A 14,316-nucleotide genomic window follows, 5' to 3' on the forward strand; every position below is an offset into this window, starting at 1 on the left:
GACAAGCTGAAAGGTAGGGACTAACCCGGTGGTGTGATGGGGTGACAAGCTGAAAGGTAGGGACTAACCCGGTGGTGTGATGGGGTGACAAGCTGAAAGGTAGGGACTAACCCGGTGGTGTGATGGGGTGACAAGCTGAAAGATAGGGACAACCCGGTGGTGTGATGGCTGAAAGCTGAAAGATAGGGACTAACCCGGTGGTGTGATGGGGTGACAAGCTGAAAGGTAGGGACTAACCCGGTGGTGTGATGGGGTGACAAGCTGAAAGGTAGGGACTAACCCGGTGGTGTGATGGCGTGACAAGCTGAAAGGTAGGGACTAACCCGGTGGTGTGATGGGGTGACAAGCTGAAAGGTAGGGACTAACCCGGTGGTGTGATGGGGTGACAAGCTGAAAGGTAGGGACTAACCCGGTGGTGTGATGGGGTGACAAGCTGAAAGGTAGGGACTAACCCGGTGGTGTGATGGGGTGACAAGCTGAAAGGTAGGGACTAACCCGGTGGTGTGATGGGGTGACAAGCTGAAAGGTAGGGACTAACCCGGTGGTGTGATGGGGTGACGGCCTGACAGCTTGTGTTGGAGTGCAGTTGTAGAGACGTGTGACAGGTGCACAAATATCTCCTTTTGATTGACTACATCTGACCTGATATTGTTGTGTTGTATGTAGTGTGTAACAGTATTTGATGTATACTAGTCTAGTTTGGCTTGAACAGTGCTTTACCTCATTTCAAACCGTTGCGGTGTTGAACCTTGCTCGTATGTGTATATATAATATGGTAATGACTCTTGATACACTATAATCGAAGTGATTCTGATACTATATGATTATTACCACCGAAACACTGAGGTCTGTGAGTTTATCAGTTGGTAAGTAGAACCATTAGCACAGTTTGTAGTTATGTACGTTGAACTATATATTCACTTTCAAACTCTTGAAGTTCAAAGGCAAATTCAGGCCACCAACATATTATGAGTCCATGGACTTTGAAAAACTTGTTGACAAATGTATGAATTGACTGTCAGCATGTCTCTGCGTTTGATTGTCCTGAACAGTGTTCTTAGCATCTCTCATAATGATTTGCTACAGGTGGATAATTAATTGTCTTGACGACCTGAGCTCCTTCGATCAGGCTTTAGTTTGGACTAATTGCAGTAAATCCAAGTCGACCTAAGGTGTCATACCGTGCCAGAACTGACCCGGCACCAGAGGACCTGTTGCATTTTGTGCTTTGTGCTTTGTGTGTGTGTGTGTGTGTGTGTGTGTGTGTGTGTGTGTGTGTGTGTGTGTGTGTGTGTGTGTGTGTGTGTGTGTGTGTGTGTGTGTGTGTGTGTGTGTGTGTGTGTGTGTGTGTGTGTGTGTGTGTGTGTGTGTGTGTGTGTGTGTGTATTGATTGCTGGTGCAGGGAGAGGGCCTACAGAAAGGGTAACAGAAGGCTGGAGCGTGCCGGTTGATGGATTGGCCCGGACTTCCCTCGACTAGTATTGATCATTTATTGACCTCTGCCCCCACCTTTCCCTTCCTGTGTCCGGGGCTGGATCATCTCCCTCACTGATCCTACCTTGTTAACTCGGCTTCTTAACTTGTTAATGCTACACCCTTTAGGCCTTTTTGGAGAACTTTGTGTTGAAATGAATGATGCCAATCTTAAATACATCTGTTGGAATTCACCTCTTTGTTTCTAAGTTGCTTTGTCTAAAAAATATCATGTTCAGTGGTCTGCTTGTGGTCAGACAGTAGTAAATTAATACTTTATTATCTCATAGGGACATTTTTCTGCCAACAATAGAGGCATTCCTGGCATACATAATTAGTTGTTTCTTAATGCTGTTTGTATCCCGGAAATTGTGTCCCTGTTAAAGGATCATCACAGGCCTATATGGTGTGTTTACATTTGATATATTTCTCTTCTGTTAGGGTACATCCCTAGTTACCTGGACAAGGACGAGTTATGTGTGGTATGTGGGGACAAAGCTACAGGATATCACTATCGCTGTATCACCTGTGAAGGATGCAAGGTAATACCAACACTGGACATATGTATTAGTAACATATGTAATAATACCAACACTCTCTGACATAGTATCAATTAAAAAGGAAAAATTCAGTTGATGGAAAGAGATGATAATTAAATTCACATAAATATTCCAATGTTGCAGATCTTTGTGTTTCAAACATTCCTCTGATCTTTTTCCCAAAGGGTTTCTTCAGGAGGACGATCCAGAAGAACCTGAACCCAACGTACGCGTGTAAGTACGAGGCAAAGTGCATCATCGATAAGGTGACCAGGAACCAGTGCCAGGAGTGTCGCTTCAAGAAGTGCATCACTGTCGGCATGGCAACAGACTGTAAGTACTATTCTGCTTCGTTGAGATCCCCAGAATAACTTTTATAGAGGATGTTCCCTCTTCTAGAGTGAGAGAAAAGTATATTAATGTAGACTAATATTAAAGTTTTTCTATTTAATTGAGAGGACATTCACTACCACTCCAATAGCAGCAACCAAAAAAAAATGAACTAACTAGCACTACTTCTCAAAAAATGTGTCTATATATACGCTCCAATCTACCTGAGAGATCTGCTTACTGAACTTGATGACTGTGCCTGGCCTGCCAGGTGGCTCATCACGGAGAGCTGCTTAACCTCTCTATTTCAAAGTACAGAGATAGGAATAACTAATGTCATGACTCATCATAACAGATATAGACTGCCAACCAACCTCGTTGTTAAATGTTCCTCTGTACAAATACTCTAAAAAGCGAATACATTCTTAGATCCAAAAAAGTCATATTTTATTGTGTAATGTCTATCATTTCTATAATGTTTTCTGTTTTTACTTGAATTTGTATTATTTATTTATTTATTTATTGACATCGTTTTTGTTAATGACGGCTATGGTGAGAACATCAGTGTAAATATCAGAGGCAGAGTGCATATGTATTAAATTGTATCTTGTATGTATTGTAAATTGTATGGGGCTATACTTGCTTCCTTACATTAGAAAATGTCATTTCTTAAAATAGGTCAAGTCGGCCATCAGAGGGATACATGTAAATGTCCAACTTCAAGGTTTACATCTGGTGGCCGACTTGACCTAACTGCCAGTGGTTTGTGGAGAAAGAGTTTAAGATCTTTGATAATCTTATGAAGAATTTGTGATGGGAAATAATCACAGCCACCTGGTGAGAATAGGGCTAACGTGTGCCAGATTATCTGATGGGACCAGCTACAACACTATGTCAACAATTTTAAACTCAACCCTCTATGGCATGGTGTTGCCCTCAGGCAACAAACTACCTTTTTGGACCTCACACTATATATATATACACAGACAGTCATATATATATATATATATATATATATATATATATATATATATATATATATATATATATATATATATATATATATATATATATATATATATATATATATATATATATATATATATATATGACTGTCTGTGTCCAATGAAATGAGGGGCTGAAATGGGTGTGGCCTTTTGTCTGGGGGTGGAGCAGTCCTTTCAGGAAGCAATGCTGCATGGGACACAGTGCCACCAGTTGGTAAGATAAAATCACTTTTTAACATGTTTAAATTGAAATAACTTTATATAAAAAATATGTGCATGAGTATGTTTGATTGTTTAAAGACATTTTATTTGGATTTATATACTAAAACTGTGTTTTTTGGTTTGTTGCCTCAGGGTTACATTGTGCAGTTAGACCACTTTTGGGTGTGGAGATGTGCTCGGATGCATAATTATGACCATAGTCAATGTTTTTACTATCTACTGATACTTACAGGAAATGGACACAAGAAAACATTTTGAGTGACAATGAGGACAGTGAGCTTGAAGAGAGTCAGGAGAGTGGATCCCTGAATCAGGTGTTCAGAGACAGTTAGGAGGTCAGGGGTCAGTCAGAAAAGTAATGTGTGAGTGTGTGTTTGTTTGTATGCGTGTCAGTGAATGAAGAAGGGTATATGACACATTCATTTGTGCTTCCTGATTTTTTAAAGGAGAATGCCTGTCTGTTGACAATGAGACTGGGTCTGAGGATGAAGATGTCGAAACTGGTTTACGAGGGTCCCTCTTGTGCTCACACTGGCTCAGCAGGGAATTCACTGCACTGGTACCGTTAGTGGCATCAGAATACCAGGCGTCAACTTGCTGTGTGATGATGAGCTGAAGAGAGCAGGACGTGGATCTTTTGAACAGAAGATGGCCGTGGTTGGAGAAACCACCTTGCACGTCGTGAAGTGGCACGATAACCGTTTAGTAACCCTTCTGAGTGATTACACTGGAGCCCACCCAGTCACCGAGTTTGACATGTGGGATCGCAAGCAAAGGATGATCACCAAAGTCCCCTGCCCTGCTGTGGTGAAAGAATACAACAAGAATATGGGTGGCGTGGATCTGCTTGACTCACTGATTGCACTGTACCGGAACAAAATCAGATCAAAGAAGTGGTTCCACCGGCTGGTGTTCCACTTCCTGGATATGATCATCGTGACCACCTGGCTGCTCTACTGAAGAGATTGTGAAGGCACTGGCATGAGAAAGAAGGAAGAAATGAAGCTGTATACCTTCAAGTCAAACATCGCTGAAGGCCTATGCAAAGCATTTCGCTACACTCGCATTAACATCTGCTAACCACGTGTATGTAACCAATAAAATCTGATTTGAAAAGTGGAAAGAGTCTGGAGCGCAGGAAAGGTCGTCCAAGGTCCACAATTGCTGGTGAGTATGAGGAGAAGAGGAGAAAAGGACCCGTTGGATGATTATGGCTGAAAAGAAGGGGAGATGCAAGGTACCAGAGTGCACAGGTACACCAAAAGCCAAGTGCTGGAAATGTGATGTCCACCTCTGTTTCACATCCACCAGCAACTGCTTCCTGAGGTTCCACACAGAATACAAAATCAGAGTGTGCTTTGTCAAAAAGAGAAACACTGATTTAATTAATAACCCACACAAACACATTCAGACACACTGAAACACACACACACTCGCACATATACTCGCACACACAGGCTAACACGCACGCACGCACACACACACACACACACACACACACACACACACACACACACACACACACACACACACACACACACACACACACACACACACACACACACAGTCATTTGGATGTTGGTTTATATGTTTATATGAAATGTGAGAAACATTTATACATGAGGTGTTAGTTGTAATTAGTAGTAGTTTGTTTATTTGATTGTTTGATGTTTTGACTTTCAAGCTTCTAATTGTGATTGTCAAAATAAACTTTTTCCAATGCATATATTGTTTGTTTTCCTTATTCCACTTATCAGATGTACTATAGAAAACCTTAGTGTTTCAGTACCCTCGTAGCACATTGTTGCCCTGAGGAAACAAACCAATATCTGGTTGGGTGGGACGACACATTTTATGATGGATATACTATCAGGGACCCCCAAGCTCCCAAAAAACGGGGTGAAATATTCCCCCCCCCCCCAAATAAATATTAATGCCATAGAGGGTTAAACTGTTTTAATGTTCGCAGGTATGGCCCCTATGTGGTTTATATTGTGGACTTACTCTCTCGCTTCTTTTTCGCTTGATACTTGACAAAACCCCACCCTTCCTCCCTCTTAATCCCCTCCTCATTCATGACTCCTTGCCCCCCTCTTTGACCCCACTTGCCCTACCACTTCACCCTTCCTCCTGATCCCTAACTCCTCTCCTCCTCTACCCCCCTCCCCTCCCAGTGGTGCTGGACGACAGCAAGCGGCTCGCCAAGCGGAAGTTGATCGAGGAGAACCGTGAGCGGCGGCGGAAGGAGGAGCTCCAGAAAACGGTGTGGGACCGGCCTGAGCCGTCCCAGGAGGAGTGGGACCTGATCCGCATGGTCACCGAGGCCCACATGTCAACTAATGCCCAGGGAAACCACTGGAAACAGAAACGCAAGTTCTTGGTGAGACGTCTTCTCCGTGGCTGACAGCGTCTAACCAACCATGTCTGTTCTGTGAAACATTCCCAGTTCCCACAATCCCTCTCTTGTCCCCTTCCCTGCCTCCCATCCCATCCCCAACCCACCACTGTTCCCAACGTTAATATGTCCATGTTTTTTGTATCTCCTTGTAGAATGGGGAGAATTAGCTGGACGCTGGAGAAAGTGTGTTCCTCAACGCAGCAGACACTAACTTAAAACGGAACAATCCATTCCTCTTGTTTTCTTCTTTCTCTCCCCTTTAATGCAGTGTTCTTTAATAATCTAAACAAATACTAAAAACAAATAACTATTATCTCTCGCGCTTTCTTTCTCTTTCACTCTCTCTCTGTGTCTAGTGTAGTATCTACCTTATAATTTCACTCCTCACATTTTAACCTTTTTTTTTTGTCATAAAGTGTAATCGTCCTCTGCAGTTTGAAGTCTGTCTCACTTTCTTTGACTCTATCCTGGAGTTTCCATGTAGAGGCTACATACATAGAAAGATGAAATTGTAATTTATTTAATTGAATTGTCATTTATTTTATGTTTTTAATTAGTAATTAGTTCCAAATTTAGCTAAACAGCTCATTTTCATCCATAGTCCCTGTGCAGGGTATATTGTTATATAGTATTATATTAGTATTTTAGTATTAAATTATGCTATATTATCATAATGTAGATCAGCTTTGATAAAGTCATTTGTGAACGTTTCATATGTATAAAACAAATGCTTCAGCTTGAGCCTAAATCTTGTCATGGAAACTCCACTTTGCATTTTGTGTACTACTCACCTGTGTTCTCTCTCCGCACTTACTTGTCTGTCATCTACCTTTCCTCAGTTTAATTCAACTTTTTTTTTTTTAGTTGGCTTGACACGGGTTCCTCATTGAAACGTTCTTCACAATCTCTGTTGATTGTCCAACAGGTCGAGGAAGCAATGCTACTTAATGAAATAACATGTAATTTATTCTATACTTCTGACCAGAGTGCAGTGGGGGTGAAGGAAACCAAGGTAAGAACTAATAGACAAAATATAATACTGAGTTTAAATACTATAAAAACGCTTTTCAAATCGCACCTGCTATAGCTAGCTATTATATTATGGGCTAGTGTTAAAATACAGTGCTGTATATGAGTCATTCAAATTTGGGTTTGAAAAAAAAATCTAATTTGGATCCTATTTTTAGACATATCTACTACTCACACACTTTTTGTATTGCATATTTTAATTGTTTTCTGAATACCTTACCAGGCATTAAATTATTCACTACCGAAACAGTGAAAAAGTTTCTGTTAAGGGAGAACCGTGTACAGTATTGATCATTTTGATTAACCTTCTATTACAGATTAATTTGAGAAATGTTATACACAATGTGAAATATAGTAAAAAGAGGATTTTTAATTTGACTTTCAAAACCATTACATTTAATTTAGAGAAACATTTCACCATCAATGTCAGGCTCTGACCAATGGACAATTTTCCCTGTACTCACAGACCAAGCTTTACGCACACTGTGGCTGCATTTACACAGGCAGCTCAATACTGATATTTTTTTTACTAATTGATTTTTTGACCAATCAGATCACCTCTGAAAAAGATCTGATGTGATTGGTCAAAAGACCAATTAGTGGAAAATATATCAGAATTGGGAAGCCTGTGTAAATGCAGCCTATGTCATACACACTTTGGCTGATTTGGACATGTCGCTGTGTAACCTTTTTTTGGGCGGGGGGGGGGGGATTGAGGAATTTGTCCACTGTGTACCATATTGTAGCAACCTTAACCCAACATTTAGACCTCTTGGGATAACATTTAAGATATTGGCTTGACAGTCACTGGAGCTGGTTCGAGTCCTGGTCTGGGCTACCCCGAACGGTTGCTAGATTGAAACCCTGAGCTGACAAGGTAATCTGTCGTTCTGCCCCTGAACAAGGCAGTTAACCCAGTGTTCCTAGGCCGCCATTGAAAATAAGAATTTGTTCTTAACTGACTTGCCTCGTTAAATAAAGGTTAAATAAAATGAAATACCCCCGAATTCACTACAATATCATTTCCTGCATTTAAAGACAAAAGAAGCAGTTTCGTCCAATGCAGTGCATTACTTTGACTTCCAGGGAGAAGTAATTATGTGTTTAATGTAGATGATCATATCAATGTTTTTTTTCAAGAGATGTGAAGGAATACAATGGATTAACAATCAAGTGTCTATTACCCAAACATTAATGTCAATACCAAAACGAAGCAAATTGTTTCGGTCGTGGCAGTTTCAGTTTTGACCATTTAAATGTATTTTGGACTTTAATGAATCCCCATAGCTACCATATGGCTAGTTAGCTATATTTTAGACATCCAAAAACATATATATATTATTGACACATCATGGGGCCATGATGGAGAGGGATGTAATCCCATTTCATGGTTATAATTGTAGGGATGTGGCTTAAGGCCCATTCATTCTACAGTCTGTGTTTCAGTAGTGACAGAGTACAAAGTTGGGAAATCATTTTTCAGAGAGCGATTCTTTTTAAATAGTCTAATTAGAGCAGTATCTTTCAATTTAATAATAAAACAACTAAATATGTTCTAGTGAAATAATAGTGTTAAAAAGATTACAAAAGTCATGGATGACTTTATTTTCAAAAATGAATTTTAGGAGTCAGGGTGGGGTACAGCCACCTCAATAGAAAAGGGTATATAAACCATGATTTTGTACTATATTAATTTTTTTTTAAATCTTTTTTTTTTTTGACTTGGGACAGCAATTTGAGCCACTTCTCTAGAATGCCCCAAATAGCTTTAAGTGCTGTGTATACAGTATGGAGATAGTTTTCCGCAAGCTGTGACAGTTTAAAGGCATACCGGGGGAGAAGTACTCTTAAAGGGATAATGTTATTATTATTATTAATTAGTGTTTTATTATTTTGTCAATATGCCTATTGATTTAAAGCCAAAGCAACATAATCTGGGGGTTGCTGTACACAGTGCTTTGTCCTCTGCTACTCAACTCAATCTGGGCTCTTTGTTTATTTACTTGCTCTACTCTCTATCGCTCTTATGTCACTTCTGGTCAGAAGGCATGTAGTTGAATATGTTATGATAATAATAATAATACCGTATCAGTGGATAACCCTAGTCAAAGACTCTGCCGACTGAGTACGAGAAAATGAATGGCTTGCACTTTCCCTCCTTTTTAAGTTTCCCTCCGCCTTTCCTCCTTGTCCCTCCTGAACAATCACAGTGGAAACGCCATCCACTTTGTTTTCCTGTTATGCTGTTATACTCGTTGACCTGTCTCACGCTTATTGGAGAAAGAGGAGAACGTGTTGTGTGTGTGGTCTGTCTGTCTATCTTTCTAGCTGCGTCTGAGTTATCACCCTCCTCCCTGGATAGGGCACTGGTCAAAAGTAGTATACTATGTTAAATAAGTACTGCACTATATAGGGTGCACTCTGTCTTGTGGTCTTTTAACAGTCTGTCCCTGTCTCGCCCTGTTCAATGTACCTACATCCTCTCTCTTCTTTTTGTCGTTTCAGCCCGAGGACATTGGTCAAGCGCCGGTCATAAATGCACCTGAAGGGAGCAAAGTGGACATTGAAGCCTTCAGTCAGTTTACAAAAATTATCACCCCCGCCATTACCCGAGTGGTGGACTTTGCCAAAAAGCTGCCTATGTTCTGTGAGGTACGTAAGCAAGGTTGTTTTACTTTATTGAAACTAAAATAAAAATGTAATTCTTATCAAGCTATATTTATTTTTTTTTTTTGGGGGGGGGTGTTTCAAATTTTTGTTCTCTTCATATGATTGAATTCCTCATGATTTATTATTGAGGATGGTAATAAAGACATTGGTTATAAAACACTATAACTGTCATGTTCTGACCATAGTTCTTTTGTGTTTTCCTTGTTTTAGTGTTGGTCAGGACGTAAGCTGGGTGGGCATTCTATGTTGTGTGTCTAGTTTGTCCGTTTCTATGTATGGCCTGATATGGTTCTAAATCAGAGGCAGGTGTTAGTCATTGTCTCTGATTGGGAACCATATTTAGGTAGCTTGTTTTGTGTTGGGGTTTGTGGGTGGTTGTTTCCTGTCTTTGTGTTCTCTGCACCAAATAGGACTGTTTTGGGTTTTGCCACGTTGTTATTTTGTATTTGCATAGTGTTCACGTTATCGTCTTTTATTAAACATGTTGAACACGAACTACGCTGCATTTTGGTCCTCCTCTCCTTCCCGGAAGAAATCCGTTACAATAACTTAAACAGAAACATCAATAGCATAAGCAATTTCACTCAAATAAAAAATAAAATGAGAGAAAATGTTCAAACTAAAAATGTAAAATTAATTAAATATTTAGTTTATAGTGAAATATACATGTTGTGAATTATGTTCTTGTTTAGAGCTACATTTCTACTGGTCTGCTATAAAAAAATATATACAAAATACTTAGAAATGGTCTCAACATGTAAACTTTTTAAAAATATACAAAATTAATCATATATTAAACTAAACTGAATTTATCCATGTTCAAAAAATAGCTAATAAATATAAAAAATACCATGGAATGTAGAATTCAGTTTGTAATAACTGCTAACACTACTAATATATATGAACATAAACGTTCTAACAATTTCTGGAGTTTTACCTCTCCTGCACATTCTCCTATTTTCCCTTTTAATTCTTCAAATCATATCAGTCGTTCATCTTTATGTGCAAAAAAGTCAATAACAAAATATATAACGTTTGCTCTCTGTGTTTGTCTCTCTCCTCCCAGCTGCCTTGTGAAGACCAGATTATCCTATTGAAAGGCTGCTGCATGGAGATCATGTCTTTACGGGCGGCCGTTCGCTACGACCCCGAGAGTGAGACGCTGACGCTTAACGGGGAGATGGCCGTGACCCGCGGCCAGCTGAAGAACGGAGGCCTGGGTGTGGTGTCGGACGCTATCTTTGATTTGGGCTTATCGCTGTCTTCGTTCCACCTGGACGACTCTGAGGTCGCTCTGCTACAGGCCGTCATCCTCCTGTCCTCCGGTGAGAGGGAGGGAGACAATCTTGCCGGCACACAAACACACGTTACTTCACCATACTACCAGACATCTGGCCCTTTGTTTTCTCTACACGCAGGTTTATGGGTTATATCACCATTGTGACAAATACACCTAAAAGCGTTTTAATTGGGTCATGGCCATTGGAACTGAGGGGCCATAGTCTTGCAACAGTTATATCCACTTGTAAGCTGACAATATAGAAGATATAGGTTTTTTACAGATAGTTAATTCAAAGATATCCTTCAAAAGGTGCCACTTTAAAACATTTGGTGAATTCAAACATTTCCAAAAGAGTGTTCTTTATCAATATTCTATTTTGTGTTGTTGTTCATTTATATTTGGTCACGACCTGACATTTTAATCTTGAACTAGTTGGCAAGATGACAAGTAGGTCACATTACAAGTAGATGAGGTAGGAAATAGGAATACATTGTGGGTGAGATAGTAAGAGAGCGGGTGACCCCTGAGTTCAAACAGATAGAGAATTGGTCTAACAGCACGCCATATTAACCCCTGGTCCCGTGTGTAGAAAGAGCATTTACATTAACGATATAGCATGAAACGTACGTTATAATATGTGCTTATAGATGTTTATACCATTGCATTGTTGAACACTTGTTTCTTATTGGCTTGAAGGTCATTCTAGAGCGTGCATTATTTCTCTATAACGCATAATATTTGCAAGGTAGAATTCAATGGCACATTCTTACATGTTTGAGCTGCTTTGGAAAGCAAAAGTCGAATTGAAAACGTTATTCATTACAAAACCCACTGATATTGCCAACTACTTTAATGATTGTTTCATTGGCAAGATTAGCAAACATTAGGCATGACATGCCAGCAACAAACGCTGACACTACACGTCCAAGTATATATGACCAAATTAGGAAAGACAAACATTGTACTTTTGAATTCGGTAAAGTGAGTGTGGAAGAGGTGAAACAATTATTGTTGTCTATCAACAATGACAAGCCACTGGGTCTGACAACTTGGATGGAAAATGAATGAGGATAATAGCGGATGATATTGCCACTCCTATTTGCCATATCTTCAATTTAAGCCAAATAGAAAGTGTGTGCCCTCAGGCCTGGAGGGAGGCTAAAGTCATACCGCTACCTAAAAATAGTAAAGCCCCCTTTACTGGCTCAAATAGCTGACCAATCAGCCTCTTACCAACCCTTAGTATATGTCTGGAAAAAATGGTGTTTGACCAGATACAATGCTATTTTACAGTAAACAAATTGACCAGTCTTTCAGCACGCTTATAGGGAAGGACATTCAACAAGCACAGCACTTACACAAATGAATGATGATTGACTGCGAAATTGATAATAGAAAGGCTGTTTTGTTAGATTTTATTGAGGCTTTTGACATTCTTGATCAGTCTGCTGCTGGAAAAAACGTATGTGTTATGGATTTACACCCCATGCTTTATGGATAAAGAGTTAATAAGTTAGTCCTAAATATTTCAAAAACTAAAAGCATTGTATTTCGGACAAATCATTCACTGAACCCTAAACCTCAACTAAATATTGTAATGAATAATGTGGAAATTGAATAAGTTGAGATGACTAAACTGCTTGGAGTAACCCTGGATTGTAAACTGTCACGGTGAAAACATATCAGTAGCTAAGATGGAGAGAAGTCTATCCATAATTAATCGCTACTCTGCCTTTTTAACAACACTATCAACAAGGCAGGACCCACAGGCCATAGTTTTGTTTCACCTGGACTATTGTTCAGTCGTGTGTTCAGGTGCCACAAAGAAGAACAGGGCAGCACGGCTGGCCCTTAAATGTACACAGGGCGCTAACATTAATAATATGCATGTCAATCTCTCATGGCTCAAAGTGGAGGAGAGAATGACTTCATCACTACTTGTTTTTGTAAGAAGTGTTGACATGCTGAATGCACCGAGCTGTCTGTTTAAACTACTAGCACACTCGGACACCCATGCCTACAAGACATGCCACCAGAGGTCTCTTCACAATCCCCAAGTCCAGAACATACTATGGGAACCGCACATTACGACATAGAGCCATGACTACATGGAACTCTATTCCACATCAGGGAACTGATGCAAGCACGAGCATCAGATCTTTTTAAAAAAGATAAAAATATACCTTACTTAACAGCGGGCACTGTGAAGAGAAAAACACAAAGTTACAAGTAAAATTGTTGTATGGTGGTATTATACATTTGTATTGTAGATATGTAGTGGTGTAATAATGTTATATGATGTACTGTTTTATCTTTTGTTTTATATGTAATGTATGTGCCTTAATGTGTTTCGACCCCAGGAAGAGTATTTGCTGCCTTTGCAACAGCTAAAGAGTATAAATACAAATTGGCAAGCTAGGACTGAAGGTTTGGTTAGCTAAACTAGGAAGTCTGTTCGTTTGGTTACCACAATAACTACTGTAGCTAGCTATCTAGTATACTTGCTGGCTACTTCAGTGAATGTTGAACATATTTCTAGCAGCAAATGTGTTCAATTATAGCCATGGTATAAAAGGGATAACGAACTCGGAACTCTGTGTTCTCTTGGAAATAATGCAACTCCATGTCGTTCATTTTTTTCCATAGAACGCATAGCCCCTCGTTGATTATCCCTTACTTATTACTTCTGATGTACACTTAACTTGTACACGATAAATATTTATATATTAAATATATTTATTCATATACAATAAATTATTAGCAAAGAGTTCCTGAAGTTTACCACATAAAACCAATAGCCAGCCTCCCGTGAGACATGTAACAAAACAGTCGCTAAGCAATGAATCAGTCGGTAAAGCCAGTAAGTCAGTGTCTGCCATCCATGTTTGATTAACCACAGTCAGTCACACGTCATTACTGCAATTAAGGAGTCAGTAAAACCTTGGTAAATGTATAAAACAGTCAGCAAAGCCCAAAGCCAGTAAGTCCGTGTGTCCTGGCCTGTTTTCATGTGTGATTAACCACAGTCAGTAACACGTCAATACACTGCTGTTAACTTCCACCAGAGGTCTTTTTAAACCCATTAAGCCAATCTTTTACATAGCGATCATCAGGGATTACAGAGCCCACCCTAGGAAAGGAAACCATCTAATGATGAGACTACAATAGCTGTCCGGGGGATTGACGTTCAAAATCAATAACTTTGTGCTGGGGCCACACATCTCCCTCCCTCCGTCTCTAAGACGATATACCTTCTCTGTTTTGGAAGCCATCGATCTATCATATCCCCATGCACAGATTGTCTGCATTGACTTTTATTGTTGTGAAATCAATGGCAAATGTGAGCCAATCTGCTATTTGTTCTAA

At 39.8% G+C, this 14,316-nt stretch overlaps 1 protein-coding gene across 11 annotated transcripts in view; it reads left to right on the forward strand.

Annotated features, from left to right (window-relative positions):
* Window positions 1–14,316, forward strand: part of LOC124043359 (thyroid hormone receptor beta-like) — a 127,254-nt gene that overhangs the window by 107,904 nt on the left and 5,034 nt on the right. For 7 of the 11 annotated variants that reach the window (XM_046361894.1, XM_046361897.1, XM_046361902.1 and 4 more), the window contains 6 exons: window positions 1,915–2,015; window positions 2,198–2,345; window positions 5,746–5,951; window positions 6,895–6,981; window positions 9,504–9,650; window positions 10,735–10,993. In XM_046361894.1, coding sequence (XP_046217850.1) covers window positions 1,915–2,015; window positions 2,198–2,345; window positions 5,746–5,951; window positions 6,895–6,981; window positions 9,504–9,650; window positions 10,735–10,993 — 948 coding nt within the window. The remainder of the gene's footprint in view (window positions 1–1,914; window positions 2,016–2,197; window positions 2,346–5,745; window positions 5,952–6,894; window positions 6,982–9,503; window positions 9,651–10,734; window positions 10,994–14,316) is intronic. The other 4 variants (XM_046361899.1, XM_046361903.1, XM_046361900.1 and 1 more) reach the window with 2 other exon arrangements.

Source organism: Oncorhynchus gorbuscha, linkage group LG09, assembly GCF_021184085.1.
Source record: "Oncorhynchus gorbuscha isolate QuinsamMale2020 ecotype Even-year linkage group LG09, OgorEven_v1.0, whole genome shotgun sequence".
Classification (NCBI taxonomy): Eukaryota; Metazoa; Chordata; class Actinopteri; order Salmoniformes; family Salmonidae; genus Oncorhynchus; species Oncorhynchus gorbuscha.